The sequence below is a fragment of the Melozone crissalis genome, unplaced genomic scaffold, assembly GCF_028551555.1.
Source record: "Melozone crissalis strain CALT ecotype California unplaced genomic scaffold, PUWL_Pcris_2 ptg000034l_1, whole genome shotgun sequence".
NCBI lineage: Eukaryota > Metazoa > Chordata > Aves > Passeriformes > Passerellidae > Melozone > Melozone crissalis.
In genome coordinates, this window is record NW_026535812.1 from 13,887,198 (window position 1) to 13,902,557 (window position 15,360).

Genomic DNA, 15,360 nt, shown 5'->3' on the forward strand with positions numbered 1-15,360 from the left:
TTGTGGAGGCTCAGTGAGAACTGCCTGGAGCAGAATGGGCAGCATGGCCCATTTCCTCAGCAGAAGGCAGTTAGAGAGGCCTCTCTGTAAACACTGTCAGTGTTTGTATTTTGTGTGGTTTCCCTCGAAGGAGATGGTTTAGAGCAGTGCTGTGCATTATTCATTGCCTCAGCACTCTTCATGTAACTCATCCAAGGGCTACAGCTGTCTGGTAATAAGGATTAGCTCTTCTCACAGACAGAACGGAGACTGGAGAGCCAAGGAGTGTCCCAGGCCATGCAAGGACCTCGTGGTTGAGCCAGGGTTAGGATTTCACAGCACGTGAGCCCCAGTCCCCTCCTGTGCCCCCTGAGAAGTGCTCAGGAGGGCTGTTAGTGCCTGATCTGGTTTCTGCCTGGGAGGGGAGCTCTGGCTGTCTGGGAGAGAGAAGAGTACATGTCTCACTCCATAGAGATGCACTAATATGGCATTGAGGGCAGATTTTTGTTCTGCTGTGGGTAACAGAGGGAAGAAAACTCAATTCCAGTTGACAGTGACCTTCAAAGCCTGAGGACAAAAGAGAGAAGTCCGGTGAAATCCCATGGAAGCCCATGCTCATTGCTGCTGTAATATCCTACAAAAAATAATAGCTTTTTTTTTTTCAAGCACCAGCTGCTGAGGCTGTGGCACTGTCCCACCTTTTTCTGCATGTGTCTCACAATGCTTTGGATGGTCCAGCTCCTTAGTGCACCCCTTAGCCTTTGTGAAGTGATCCTGGTTTTCCCTTCAGATCCACAGCTTCTCTGTGATGGCACTAGGAGCCAAGAGGTGGCCAGTCCTTTGCATGAGGTCCTGCCAGTGGCCAGGGCAGTGCCTGGGTGTGGGACCTTTGGGGTTTCTGCAGGGAGTGTTGCTCTGCAGCACCCGGCTCTGCAACAGTGCCCCCCAGTGCACCCGCACACGGGAGGCTTGCTCAGCCTTTTGGGAACTTGAAGACCTCAGAAACTCAGGATGGATTTATCTTCCTGGCTTAAAGATCCTCCTTAAACATGCTGGTGTAAATAGCAACAGCAGCACCTGTGCTTCTGGCTGGGGTTTTGAAACACAAGTTTACAGCTTCTTGTGTAACCACAATGCTGAAAAATGTCCAAACCAATACCAGCAGGTTTCTCAGCCAGCAGCTTGAGCTTTGGGTATTGGAGAGATGCTACAAATAGAGAATTTGTAAGAGAGCCAGCTCCACCTCCAGGGCCTGGCCTGGAGCCAGATACAGTTAATTCATTCTCAGCAGCGTTGGAAGGGCCACAGGGATGTTACTGATACAGCCCTATCATCCTCTCCCCTGGTGCTCTTTGAGGCAAGAGCAGACCTGTGTTGTCACCTCAAAATACTGATAAATAATACCTCAGCCCTGACAGCAGCTTATCAGAAGACACAAAGTAGCTGTGTGTGCAGGTCTCCTGCAGCATCCAGTGCCTTCTCCTGTGGTGTCTTGAAGAGAAGAGCTCTCCAGAGCCCTTGGCAGGATGGTTGGCAGCCTCATCCTGCCGGTGCCGAAGGCAGCTCTGGGCACAGTGCCTGGCTGAGCCAGGGTTCAGTGCACTTATCACAGCATGCTGCACTGAACATGCCTTAATCCACTGCCTGCAGGGCAGCTTCATTTGGTTCCCTGAGGGTGCTTTGTCTCACTGCACTTTTTGCCAACACAGCAGTGACAGAGGGGATCTCTGCCCACTCCCTTGTGCAGTATTGCTTTCCTCTGCCCTTACAGAGAAGCTGACTGTGTTTTGTCCCCATATGTATGGCCAGGGGGGCATTCCCCAACCAGCATGGCACCAGGTTGTCCATCCCCCTGAGCATGGCCCCTGGTATGAAAACTCTTTCTTGTGCAGGACCTAGCAGATGATGTTGAGAAGGGCAGTGGTGTTTCCCAGTTGTTTCCAGCTCCAGCACACAGATGGAACAGATGTGGTCGCCTGAGATCTTCCTTCACTGTGTTTGACAAGACATCAGTAAAAGTCAAAATGGGAAAAATGAAAGAATTCTTGGTTTGGTTGTAAAGACAGTGTTCAGCAGAGGAACCAGGTAAGAGCTGGTCTGTTTTAATGGTTTAGTGGGGACTGAGATGAAGCACTTCTGGCCCTGGCACTGCTACAGGTTCACTAAATGCCCTGAATAAATCACTCTACCTGCACCAAGCTCCCTTACTTTCCCATCTTCCTCTGCCACCACCCTGCCCATGCTGGAGTTATTGTTATAACTGATGCCAGAATAGGTATTATCCCCCTTCCCACAGGCTGAATTACTTTTTGTCGTAGAATAATACATGTGGTGACTCCAGTCACTGCTACAAGTGGCTTTTAAAGTCCTCTGAATTGTTGGAGCTGCAGCGAGGAAGGTGCCAGGGGTGAGGCAGGCATTAACACCACAGTTAAACTGGCACCAAGGTTAACCATCACCCCACAGGCCCCTTGCCCAGGGACCTTGAACAGCAGCTTGAGGAAAACTCTGCACGGTCTATTACTGTACACCAGGGGTGTGGGTGGTACCTATCACCTTTTGGGGTCAAGTGCTGTAGGAGAAGTCATTTTCCTGGTCAGACTTTAACCAGGGTTACTATGACAGTCAGGCAGCAGGCTGTCCTTGTGTCTCCTTCCTGGTTTCTGCTTGCTCAGAGGTGTTGAAGCATACAGAGCACAGCAAAGCACCTTCCCTTTCCAGCTCTAATGAGAGGCAACCATTGCTCCAGGAAGCATGACTAAGGAGGGAGCTGTTGGGAGAGGGAATGCACCCTGGAAAGGCCCCATGGCTCCATCACTCACTGCAGGGAGGGATGTGTCAGTCCCTGTGTCCCTCTGGAGACATCCAGTGGGTGTCTGGAGTATGGCTGCACAGCTCCCCTCCCTGGGGAAAGCTGGTGCAGGTACTTGGCCTGGCAGCCTCCAAAGAAGAAATGTGGGTCAAGTACTCCAATACAGCTGAGGTGCACTTTGGTAATGAGGAAGTGCCTGCAGAAAATCTGCCTGGGGACACAGAAAAGGCTTCAAGGAAGCAGTGGCCATCTTTAAAGAGGGTGAAATGGTGTGGTGGCTTGGCTGTTGGCACGAGTGGCTTTGAAGAGCTGCAGGCCACAGTCAGCCAGTGGGTGCAGTGGTCTGTCCATCCCAACAAGGGACTCCAGCACTGAGTTTTCTCAGGGCCAGCACTGGTGTGGGGGATGGATGGAGCCAGTGCTTTTACTGGGAGCTGCTGCCACACCATGTGCACACACAGGAAATGCTTCCCTCCCCATCTTTCCCATATACTCTTGGCCCACACACTAAGTCACAACCTCCTCCCCTCCCTGCACATGTTATTTTGCTGTACCTTTATCAACAAGCAAGTCCCTAAGACTCTGTAGTCCAAGAGCATATCTGGACCTTCTTTTTGCACCACTGCCACTTTCGTAGCCCTAAAGCACACATGGCTTGCCTGGTTCCCCCAGGCCTTGGGGACACCTGCAGGGGGTGGCTGCTCCCTTCCTGCAGCACTAACAGGCACTGAGAGGAGCAGGAAGCCCCCAGCTCCTGCTTCAGGCAGCTTTCCCTCCTGCAGGCACAAGCCAGGAGCTGGCTGCCAGCTCTGTCTGTGCATGGGCACTTACAGAATCAAAATCAGTCCCAGGTTGATCTGTTGCCTCTCAAGGAAGTTGCTACACTTCTGTACATCTGTCCTGGTACAAGAAGCTTTTGTTCTAGTCCATGGGTAACAACCTTCTCTCAAGAATAATTATATCAGGGAATGCAAGGTGTGGCATGTGGAAAATGCATGCATGTCCTCAAGTCAGATCTCTTTTCACTGAAATACACACCTGACTAATATTCCTGGGCTGCAGCACAGATAGAAGCATTTTAAATATTGTCTAAAGTAATCATTCCTAAGATCTCCCAACTGGTTTGAATGAAACTCACCATGAATGGCATCTTTGTGCCATTTCATACTGTAACCATGCCTTGCACCAAAGTCAGAGCACTGACCACTGAATTTATGTTATTTATTTTCTGTACAATGTAAATTCCAGTCTAGCAAACACTTAGGCCTGTGTTTCAATGCAAGCGGTGTGTGCTTGGGCTCGGTGGCCTCAATGCAGCTATTCACAGGCAAAGCCAAACACATATGCCAGTGTCTTTGTGCTCTCAGCCTGTGTGGAGGGATGAGACTTGCTCTTTCAGAAAGGATATTTTTAAAATTCTCCTCTGACCTGTGGTGTGAGACTGGGGGCACTCAGAGATATGGGATGGAAATGCTGGGCTGGCTGGTCAAGAAGTCCTTCAAGGGCAAAATGCTGCCCTTGGATCTTCCTGGTGCACATATAAAACATACATAAAACAGCCTTAAGGCCTAAGAGTGAGGGATATCTGAGAGTCTGAGGCCAGCCCTGAACTCCCTGTGTGATTCCTGGGCTCCTGGTGCCCAGGAATGCAAGTTGCTGACTTGAAGCAGGCTCCCAAGTGCTCTGGCAACAGGAGAGCCCAAACCCTGCCAAAGGGCTTCCTGCTTGGCTGCAGGACAGCATAATCTGCAGAAAGATTTCTTAATTGCATTCCTTAACATAATAGGGGCTGTTCTCTCTTTCCATGAGCAGAGCTGTGATTACCCACTCGCTATAAATCTGTGTCGTGAGGAAGATGTAGGTTCTATATAGGTCATAGAAAATATAATTGTGTAACTGCATTAAAGCATGCCTGGGCTAAGGGCTGAAATGTGGCTTAGCCTCAGAAAATAGAGCTGTGGGCTTTAAATAGCCTAACTTGGGCATCTCTTGGACAGAGCTGGTGATGCTGTGAACCAATCACTGTGCTTCCTCCATGAGAATAGAAAGTTCATTTGCAGAAAAAGCTCTCTAAACATGCTTAATGACATTTTTTAGATCATTTACAGTATGTTTCTGGTTGAGAAAAAAAGCATAATGAATCCAGTGGGGACTGTGGGAGGTCTCCTCTGAGAAGGGGATGCGGGGCAGGGCAGCTGGGGTGCTCTCTGGGCTGGGCTCAGTGGGGCACAGAGGATGAGCTGAGTCACACAGCCAGGGCCCTGCAGTGCCCACAGTGCTCAAATCTGAGTGGGCATTCCCAGACAGAGCCCACAGGAGTCTGGTAAATGCCCATGGATCTGCTCCTACATCCTTTGGAGATGTCCTCTGCCCCCTTAGGCTGCGCGCTCCTCCCTCCCCTCTGTGAGAACAAACCTGGCTGAATGCCTGCTCTGCCTGTACCCAGGGTCTGCTGTGAGAACACAGCAGTAAATGCATCAACGAAACTTTTAAAACCTTTTTTAGCAGCATCAGGCAGCCCTTCATGTGGGACACTGGAATGTAGCAAACCCCCAGGATTACAGGCACTGCTTATACTCCTGTTTTTATGGTGTGCACATCCACAGGGGTGAGATGGCACTGGGCCAAAGCTTTGTCACTGGTCCAGATCTGCAATGTATTTCTGCATACAGAGGCCTTGTTTTCCTTCTCTCTGTTTTGTTTTTTCCACTTTCTGAAGGGTAAATATCCCTCTGGCTTCTCTCTCTGCAGGGATTCAGACCTTGGCAGCCATGCCAGTCAGGCTGAGGAGCCTTCCTCAGCACAGCCAGAAACACTGCTGGTCCTGCATGATAGGGGCTGTCCCTTAAATAATAACACCCTTTTTTGTTTTCTAAGTGCCTAAATTCTCTCTCTTTGGTTTCTTGTGTTTGAATACATAATTGGATGCCTTCCAAGGTGGAGAGCTACTCACTAATTGTATATAAATTAATCACCACATCTTTTGTGCACTTGCATGGGATCAAGTTCCCATATCCCAGAGGCCAGCTCATGCATCCAGAGTCTGTTTACTTCCTTTGCTGTCGTAAGTGTAATTAAAAATTTTACACCATTCTGCATAAACAGAATTTCAAAGCACCTTTTGCCACTCCTAGAAACAGAGGAAAATTCCCACCTGCTTTTCTTTACTCTGTCTTGTCTCCTACTTGTTGATTTTTTTTCTATATACGTGTTGCAACTTGTTGGCCAGCACAAAGCCCCATTTCCTGGAGAAAAGGAATAAAAACAAAATGGAAGGCACCATGAAAGGTAGTGGCAAAAAGGAAGAGCTGTCCACGCAAACAATGTTGTCTCCATGGTGGGACCCTCAGCACTCCCAGGTTATCCTGGTTCTCAAGCTGCTGAAATCCCAGCTGGAGACCCAGTGTGGCAGGACAGCCTCTCCCTGGGAGCCAGGTCCCCACCAGGCCTGCCTGGCTGAAGCTGCTCTGTTTCTGGGAGGTGCAGCAGGACAATCTCACTCCTGCACTAAGCCAGGTCTGCTGCAGGTAGAATGTCACAGGTGGGGTGGCACTGCCCTGTCCTAACCCTCTGCTGGCTGAACTTTCTCTGCACTTCTAGCTTGTTTTAACAAGGGGGTTTTCTTTGCTGGCAGCATTCAGTGCCATTGCATCCTCTCACTGGAGCCAGATGAGCTTTGTCTCTGAAAGGGACGATTGGCAGTGCGAGAATATCCCAGCCAGTGCAGTCTGTCTGTAAATGCTGTCACCCCTGGACGTGCCATGTGGCTCATGCCACCTCAGCCCGTGTGTGCTCTGCACCCACTGCTACCCAGCCCCCCTGCCCTGCTGCCTCATCCTCCTGCAGCCCCGTGGGACCCCACTGTGCCCCAGCCCTGCAGCCTGCCCTGCAGCTGCCTCATTGCCCAGAAATGTGGGGAGGTTTCATTCTTGCATGAACATTCCGAGCATGTCTGGTGGCCCCCCTCCTTGCCCTGGTTTCTCCACAGCTTTCCTCCTTCTTGTCCTCCCTCCCCTGCTCCAGCTTCCTGCCCTTTGATGTGTGGCCCCTCCTCTGCTCCAGGGCACAAACTGCTTACCAGGTGGGGATGACTGAGATCCCACCCCACAATTAGGTGCAATTTTAAGGTTATGCTTTCCCCGAGCCCTTGCTCTGGAGTGGCTCAGAGCAGGCTCCTGCTGTGGGCAAATGACAGGTGGGACATGGATCGGGCTCTGGTCTCAAGGAGTGTCAGCTCCTGCTGGCTCCTGACTTGTCAGCATCCTGGCCATGGCCAACTCCTGCACACTCCTGCAGCAGGAGTTCCATGGTGTAGGGGGATAGAATATAAGAAAATAAAGATAGTGTAGAAAGTAATCTTACCACTAAGGAGTTGCAGCTGGGCCAATTATCAAAGATTAGGAACAGGCCTGACTTTACCAGGCCACAGCCGTGACCAACGAGAACGAGAGTGCTATAAAAGAGTGGGGTGGCTGGTTGAGCAGGGAACTGGAGTCAGTTGCTGCTTTGTGAAGAAGAAAGAGTGCTCTGAGGAGCTGCCCACAAGAAACACCAAGGAGGTATGAAGCTTTTTGAGATAAGGAGACAACAGTATGGAACCCCTGCAAGAAGATGACAACACCATGGAGTATGGCTGGGTGAGCACCTTGATGCCCTGGTGTGACTCTGGCTGTGGAGTGCCAGGAGCCAAAGTGGCAGTGCCAGCCCAGTTATGGCCAGGTGCTGTGGCAGACCATGGACCATGTGCTCCCCTGGGCCATTCACCCCCAGGTGCTGCTGCTGGCTCTGTGCTGGGTGAGCCAGGCACAGCTCTGGTGGTTGTTGAGGAGCTAGGACACACCTTGGCTGTGCTGTTTCAGGGCACATCTCGGCTGCACAGCCCCAGAAGGGGACAGGACTGAGCTGTCTGTGGCTCCTGGAGTGGCATTTGAGCAGTCAGGAGCTCGTGTGTGTGTGTGAGTAAGGCATGCAGGGCAGCATGTAAAAACACATCTGGAGAGAGAAAGTCTCATCAGAGATTAGATAAAAATGTAATTAAACACAGAGAGCTTCCTGTCAATTACTCAACTCTTGTATAACTCTTGGGACTGGCTGCCTTCACAGATGGCTGCTCTGCTGTCAAAGGCATTTGCTGGGCACCTGTTGGAAAAAGTGCCAGGTCAGCAGGGAATTAATTGCACCATATGTTTCCTTGTAATAAGATTTAAAAGTCTAGAAGAAAACTGCTGAAAGGTCTTACAGCTCCTCAGAGAAACCTGTGATGCATCCCACTGCTTCATGCTCCTCATTTACTCACAGCAAGGGACTGTGATGGGGACAAGGACATTGCAGTGGCCTGGAGGATCTCCAGGGCTCAAGTAGGAGGCAGAGGAGGCTGCATGTCCCCACTTGGAGCATGGCCATGGCTGCTGCTGGACCAGAGGGCACTGGGTGGGAGCTGCTGCTGTCCCCAGCCCCTCTCAAAGGCTGTGGCATTTCTCTCCTTCCCCTGCCACTTGCACCCAGGCCTGAGCTTTAGTGAGTGGCTGCAAGGCAGAGAGCTCTGCAGCTGCAGGCAGTACCCAGACATGTGGGGTGCCTTTGTTTGCCTGGGTGAGCAGCCAAGTTGCAGCCCATCTCCAGCTTCGTACCAGCTGCAGATCCCAGGCAGCTGACTGGCCTGCCAAAAACCTAAACACGTCGAGGACCAGGGAGTGGCTTGTGCCAGAGCTGAATAATGATGATCCCAGCACACTTATAAAGAGAAGCAGAGAGCTCACCACAGAGGTGTTCCTTGCTGCCCTGGTCCTCTGCGGAGCATCACTGCACCTCGCCCACCAAGGTATGTCTGAATTGGGAGATTCAAATTGGGAACGGTCTGTGCCTGCAGCTGGAGGCAGACTGGGCTTTTCTTCTGAAGCTGGGGAAAATGTTACTGCTGCTCCTGTGCAGGAGTTTCCAGCCAGGGAAGCAGAGCAGCCCAGTGCTGCAGGGTCTGTGCATGCCATCCTGCCCTAAGCAGAGCCCAAAGCTTGTGGGCGGCATCCTGGCTCCAGCAACTGTTTGGGTACAAGCAGCACAGCTTCTGCTCTGCTTGTACCCAGGAAAACCTGTCCTTTCCCTCCTCACCCCATGCTTTTGGGGGTCTGTTCCTGTTGTATTTGGTGCTGATTTGAATCTGTACCAACTTCCACACCTTGCAGTGCTGTGTATATCCTGGCATACAAAGACTCCTCCAGAGGCAGCTCTCCCACCCTGTTGCAGTGTCAGGCAGTCCTGGCTTACTGGGGGATGTCCCTCCTGCCATGCAGGTGTACAGAGCTCACATCCATGTCCCAGGGCCCCAGCTCTCTGCTGGCTCAGGAGTATGTCCCTTGTGCTCCACCATTTTAAAGCAAACATCCTGCATTTCCCCTTGCCTCAGTTTTGGACAAACAGTGATGCTCCTGTGGGTTCTTGGATGTTTATCACCCCTGCACCTTGCCAGGTGTCAGATGTGGGTGATAAGTAGGAGTGTTCTCACCAGGCATTGCCTGGCTTTTCCTGGAGCTTCTGGGCACAGCCTGAGCACAGGCAGGGCTTAGGGCTGTTTTGGGCTTGGGGTTTCTTTGGCACTCTTCTAATGATTCCTTCCTCCTTGCTGCGCCCCTGAGGGGCCCTGCTGCATGTCCTATCCCTCGTGCTGCGTTTCACAAAGCTCTGCTCCAGGGAGGCTCCAGCTCAGCTGTTTTCCCTCTGCCCAGGTGCATTTCCCACCTGCATCCCAGTGCAGCCATGCTGGGCACGGCAGTGCGGCTCTCGGTCCTGCTCAGCCTCTTCAGCGTTGGGAAAGGCCAGATGTTTCACATGGGACCGTGCCCAGATCCATCTGTTCAAGAAGACTTTGATATCAACAAGGTGTGAAAAGTTTTCTAGAAAAAAGTTTTCTAGTTAACTAGCTCACTGGGTGTAGCTAGTTAAGCTAAGTGGGCATGGGGCTGACAGCAGTTGCCTGGGTGCAGGGGTGGTGGCAGCTCTGGTCACACCTTGTGCCAGTGTGGGTCTGCAGCTCTGCTCACCCCAGTCCCAACCACTGAGGGACAAAAACAGGCTGCTCTGCCCCAGCTCACTCATGTTTTTAACATCTCTTTAAACTTTCTCCTGTCAGTATCTGGGGAAATGGTACGAGATAGAGAAGCTGCCCTCAACTTTTGAGAAAGGAAGCTGCATCCAGGCAAATTACTCATTGAAGGAGAATGGGAAGTTCAAGGTGATCAACAAGGAGATGCTGTAAGTGTTTGTGTTTGGGCCATGTCCTCACTGTGGCAGTGGCACTGCTGTCACCTCTCTTGCTGTCTTCTGTGTTCATTTTTCTCTAAATTTCCTGTGGCTGGGGCTGAGGGTGCTGGGGGAGGCAGCACTTTCTGAGAGTTATGGACTTCTGGTTCCTGCCGGTCACCTGAGGATCATCAGGTCTCTGTCTCATTGTCAAGGTGAGTGACAAGAAAATAGATCAAATGTACATGATGACCTCAGCATAAAATAGCCTGAATCTCCCCTCTGACAGGCTTGTCAGCCCCAGAGATGGCTGAGAAGCTGGATGCCCTGGGTCCTGTTCTGGGGGAATCATGGGGCTGATTATGGGATGGCAGCTACCACCTTGTGGCCCTGCATACTCAGAAGTGCCTGTGCCTTGTGCTCCTCTCTGCTCCAGAGTAAAAAGTAAAGGAAAAGGGGCAGGGAAGGTGAAGAACATGAGTAGTGTTTACTTAAATATTTGTTTCTGGAGTATTTACCTTGCACAAATAGTAACTGCTGTGCAAGGGGATTGGAAATCATTGTCAGTTTAAATCAGTGGTGAAGTGAATGTTTTTCCCTTTTTTAGGTAATTAGGATAGTTTGCAATTATCCTGAGTCCTCCTGGATTTTTACACGGACAGATGCAGGTGTTAATGAATCTGTTCCCATCACCAGCCTGTGCTGTTGTGGGCTGCTGCTATGAGGGGCTGAATGGATGGGAGGCAGCAAGTGCAGCGCTGTTCCCTGTGCTCCTGGCATGGCATGGGCACTGTGTTCTGGCTCACAATAGCAGCAGCACAGGAACACATCCCTTGTGTCTGGGGCAGAGCTATTCAGAGTGCCCAGCACTGTCTCAGCAGCTCCACTGCTCGGGCTGTGCCTGGCAAACAGCTGGACATTCATTTGTGCCTGCATTAATCTGTGTGAGATCCATCCAGTCATGGCTGCCACTGCTGCAGCAGCTCAGGACTCTGAAATATCAGGGATATTTTGGGTGTGCATGGCTCCAGCATCAGGCCCTTGACTTCTGCTGCTGGCAGCTTTCACTTCTGCCTCCTTGGCTGTTCCTGTTTTACTGGGAAACATGAAACTTTCCTGCCTGATAGGCAGCATCCAGGTCTTGAGGCATCGGTGCAAAAATGCTGTTATGAGATGGGCAGCTCCAGTCTTAGGGCTTGCTGCCAGCAGGGCAGTGCTCTGAATGAACAGCCAAAGAAACCCTGGCTCACCACACAGGTACAGGTAATTTGTCTGAGGAGGAATGTGCAGTGACCTGGAAAAAAAGCACAGGTGATTAAACAGAAGTGAACACATGCCTTCCACAACTACCAGGAGCTAAGCTGCTCCCTGGCTCATCCAAGATCATGGATGGGATCCTCCCATGCTGCATTCCTCCCACCCAGTGCAGAGCAGCCTTGCTCTCCTTCCCCTCTGTCATTTTCACCCTGTAACCAAAGGACATCCAGCTGCCAGGGATGCTGGGATGGTTTAACCTGAGTGATCATCTACCCAGCTGCGCCTGGCCCGGGACCTGCTGTGCCCCGAGTGCTGCTGAAAACATCCTCAGGGCTGCAGGGGTTTACCAGTACCTATTTCAGCCACCTTTCGGCAGGCAGTTGTGTCAGGAGGGATGATTTAGTGGAAGTGAAAAAAAGGGATCTCCCACTTTCCTGACTTTTTCTCCCCTTTGTCATTGTCCCCTCAGTGCCAATGGCAGAATCAATGAAGCTGAAGGAGAGCTCATGCACATGGATGTGAAGCAGCCGGCCAAGCTGGGCGTGCGCTTTAACTGGTGTAAGTGAAACTGGTGTGCTGGGAGGGCTCCTGGTGGTGCCCAGGGCAGGGCTGTGCCCTGGCCGTTGTCCTGTGGCACTGGGGCGGGTGGAGCTCCCCGTGTGGCTTCAGCACAGCAGCAAAGGGCTGAAATAGACGTTGTGGCCAGCAGGCAGTGGTTTGGTGGCACTGATATGCCATTTACAGCAACAGGCCCCTCCCTGGTGGAGAACTCTTCACCAGGTCTCAGAGCAGAGAGATCAGCAGCCTTGCTGTCCCTCCAGGTCATTCCACAGATGGAGATGGGGAGGTGGGGGAGGCAGCCCCACAGTGCCGCAGGAGCCAAGAATAGTGTTTCTCTGCACACTATGGTACAGCTACTTGCCCACGCTGCCTCTACGTACAAGTGGCTTTTAATAACCATTAATAATATGGTTTTGTTAGCTTGTTCCTTCCCTTGTCACTCTAACACTCCACAGGGGCATGCTGAGGTGCTGTGCCACATTGCCCAGCGCTTTCCTCTGTCTGCAGCAACGCTGGAAAGTGAGCTGCAGTGTCCCCTTGGATCCTGTTTTATTCTGCTCCTGCCACCTTTTCTTTGGCAGTTTCATAGCTCTCTTTTGCAGAGGGGTTATTTGGAGAGATGGGGGGAGGGGTAGTTGGAAAGGCACTCATTGTCCCATGAGCACAGCCAGACTGAATTCTGCCCTGCTACAGCACCACCACAGCCATTTCACCTGCAGCAGGTGCAGCCCCAGCCACCTTCACTGGGTGTGAGCCCCAGAGAGCAGCTCTGGGCTCAGCTGGCTCCCAAGGCAGGGTTCCCCATGGCAGTGGGTGGTGGATTGTGCTCCTCCTGTCACCAGTGTCAGCTCCCAGCACTACAGCTCCTTCCTGGCAGCCAGCACCCCCACACTGGTGAGGCTGGGCTGGCTTTCTTCAGCCCAGGAGAGCTGTTCAGGTCATAGCGTTAGCTTTCCTGAAAGACCTTCACAGTCAGGGCTTTGTGTCTTTCCCAAGTTCTTCTGGGCAGAACAAGGAGTCCTGGTAGGCTTTTATAAATTATAGCTGCCTGTACTGACCATGAGTGTGCAGCAGCCAAAGTGGGAGCAGTCCCAGGAGCTGTGGCTGGCGTGCAGCAGAGCTGCCCAGAGCTGGTTACACACGGTGATCACACACAGTGCCCTCCTCTCTCCTAGTCATGCCTGCTGCCCCTTACTGGGTCATCTCCACTGACTATGAAAATTACTCCCTGGTTTACTCCTGCACCAACATCCTCTGGCTCTTCCACATGGACTACGCCTGGATTCTGTCAAGAGCTCCTGACATGCACCCAGAAACCGTGGAGAACCTGAAGGGAGTTCTCCAGTCCTACAAGATCGACACCGATAAAATGATCCCCACTGACCAGGCCAACTGCCCTGCTGAGATGTAACTCCTGGCATGCAGTGACACGGCACCAGACAGAGACAAACTTTGTTGCTTGCTTTATTATCCATTAGAATTTCTCTGTGTACCTGAGAATTTTAATAACATTAGTTTCCTCTTTGCTAACAGTAGTGTGCCAGCCCAGATGTACTCCTTGCTGCCATTCCCTGTATTGCTCTTCCCCCTCTTTTTGTCTTTCTCTGACTTTTGTAGCATAACTGAGTCAGTGCTAATGGGTAAAAGAGAGAAGCCCTGCAGTGCAGACCTGAAACTCTGCTGCTGCTGTGAGTTCTCCAGTATGGGGATGGGAAAGGGTTTGAGATGTGATGTGCAAATATTAGTCCTGAGGAAAAATTGTTCATCACACAGCCCCATGTTCATTTCCAAATTTTGTCTTGATGCCTCTGGGCCTGCCAGGAATCTGCAGTGTCTGAGCTACACTGTGGGCACTGCCTTAGCATAGCAACATCCAGACATGGTGGGTCAGTCCTGCAGCCTGGGAACAGTCCTGAGGCTGGGGGTCTTGAGAGTTTTCCAATGCAGGGCTGTAGGTATTTGAAGTCAGCAGACCTCCTTGCCAGAAATCAGATCTTGCCCTTTATCTTTTAAATCTAAAAATTTCCAGGGATTCAGCATCACTCCATCCCCAATGTCTATGTGTCCTCCTCTTGCCTCTAATGAGGCTGGTCCAAGGGGCCAGCTCTGACTGTATGTGTAAGCAGACATAAAGAGAATGGGGCTGCTCCCTTGTTCTGTCTTCCAGAGGCTTTTCCCTGAACAGCAGGAGACAGGAGGCTGTGCCTGACATCCTGCACTGCTGCTGCATGTGCCAGTGCCGCTGGTGCTGCATCTGCCCTGGCAGGGGCTCAGCAGGCACCACGACAGCTCTGCTTGGATAGCACTCATGCAACTCATTAAAAATGAAATAAAAATACCTGCTTCAGGCCTTTTGTACCCTCCCAGCTGCACAGCTTTTGCCAGCAGGCTCGGGGGCTCAGTGTGTGGGGCCTGCTCCTCCTCTGGGGCTGCAGTGAATACGACAGCCAGTGCTGAAGGGAAATGGTTTGTTCTCCAGCTCTCCAGGGTCGGATGTATGGGCACTCCTCATTGCCTGAGTCCTGTCAGCAAATTTGTGTTGTGGCTTTGGCTGACAGTGACCTCCATCTCCTGCTGCTTTTACTGACATGAAGAAATAATGACATGGATGTTGAATGCTGTAAATCTGCAGGAAGCATTCTACACTTACTTTGGTGGGACCCTGGTGGTGTGGGTGTGCTGCAGAGCACTTTCTTGCCCTGGGAGAGCTACAGGAGCAGGAAGCCAGTATGTCACTAATCTTTACCAGTCAGAGGAGGCCAGGATGGGAGGGACCAGAAACAACTGCTATGTTGAAGTCATTATCCCTTTAAACTTCCAAATCCTAATGCCACAGTTCCTGTGGCACAGAATTAAACACTCCACCCAATTTTTCAGGCTATAAGGATGATGGATGTGCCAGGATACAAACAACTGCCCAGTTGTTCCCAAGTATGTCAGATTCTGGGTGTAATAATTTCATCACTGCTTTGTCAGGTTCCTATTTTCCTTCTCACATGGATGGTGCTGCCGTAGCCCTCATTGTGTGTGATGCAAGCCCATGGCACGGTGGCTGTGCAGGCACTGAGCCCCAGGGGTGGGACCCTGCAGCCCCATGGGCAGGGCAAGCACTGCCCAGCACTGGATCTGGCTGGGAACTGGGATCTCCAGTGTGGCTGAGAAATGGGAATGTTTCACTCACAGACAAACCCCTGCCATGCCTGGGCCCTCTGGGGACCACGCTGGCTCCTTTGCTGTGCCACAGACACCGTGACAAACCCGGGCAGCCCTGGCAAACACGGTGTGCTGGGGGCACCTCTGCATGGCAGCACAGAGAGCTTGGGGACACTACAGCCCAGCTGCAGCCTGCCCTGCCACTGCCAGCTCGTGTCCCCAGCACAACAGCACGCGTGGGACACCCTGCACGTGCCAGACCCTCGGGTGTGGGTGGGAGTGCCAAGCAGGCACCAGCCCCAAACAGCCCCAAGAGCTCCGTGGGTGTGCAGACACCTCCAGGGCAGCACACACCGGACTGT

The 15,360-nt window shown here is 51.8% G+C and overlaps 1 protein-coding gene across 1 annotated transcript; it reads left to right on the forward strand.

Annotated features, from left to right (window-relative positions):
• The first annotated feature begins 8,489 nt into the window (after nt 1-8,489).
• APOD (apolipoprotein D) lies at nt 8,490-13,782 on the forward strand. The gene is made up of 5 exons (XM_054282872.1): nt 8,490-8,612; nt 9,514-9,667; nt 9,918-10,039; nt 11,754-11,842; nt 13,021-13,782. Exons 2-5 carry the CDS (start codon nt 9,545-9,547, stop codon nt 13,254-13,256), a joined length of 570 nt encoding a protein of 189 aa, XP_054138847.1. The 5' UTR covers nt 8,490-8,612; nt 9,514-9,544; the 3' UTR covers nt 13,257-13,782.
• The last annotated feature ends 1,578 nt before the right edge of the window (nt 13,783-15,360 follow it).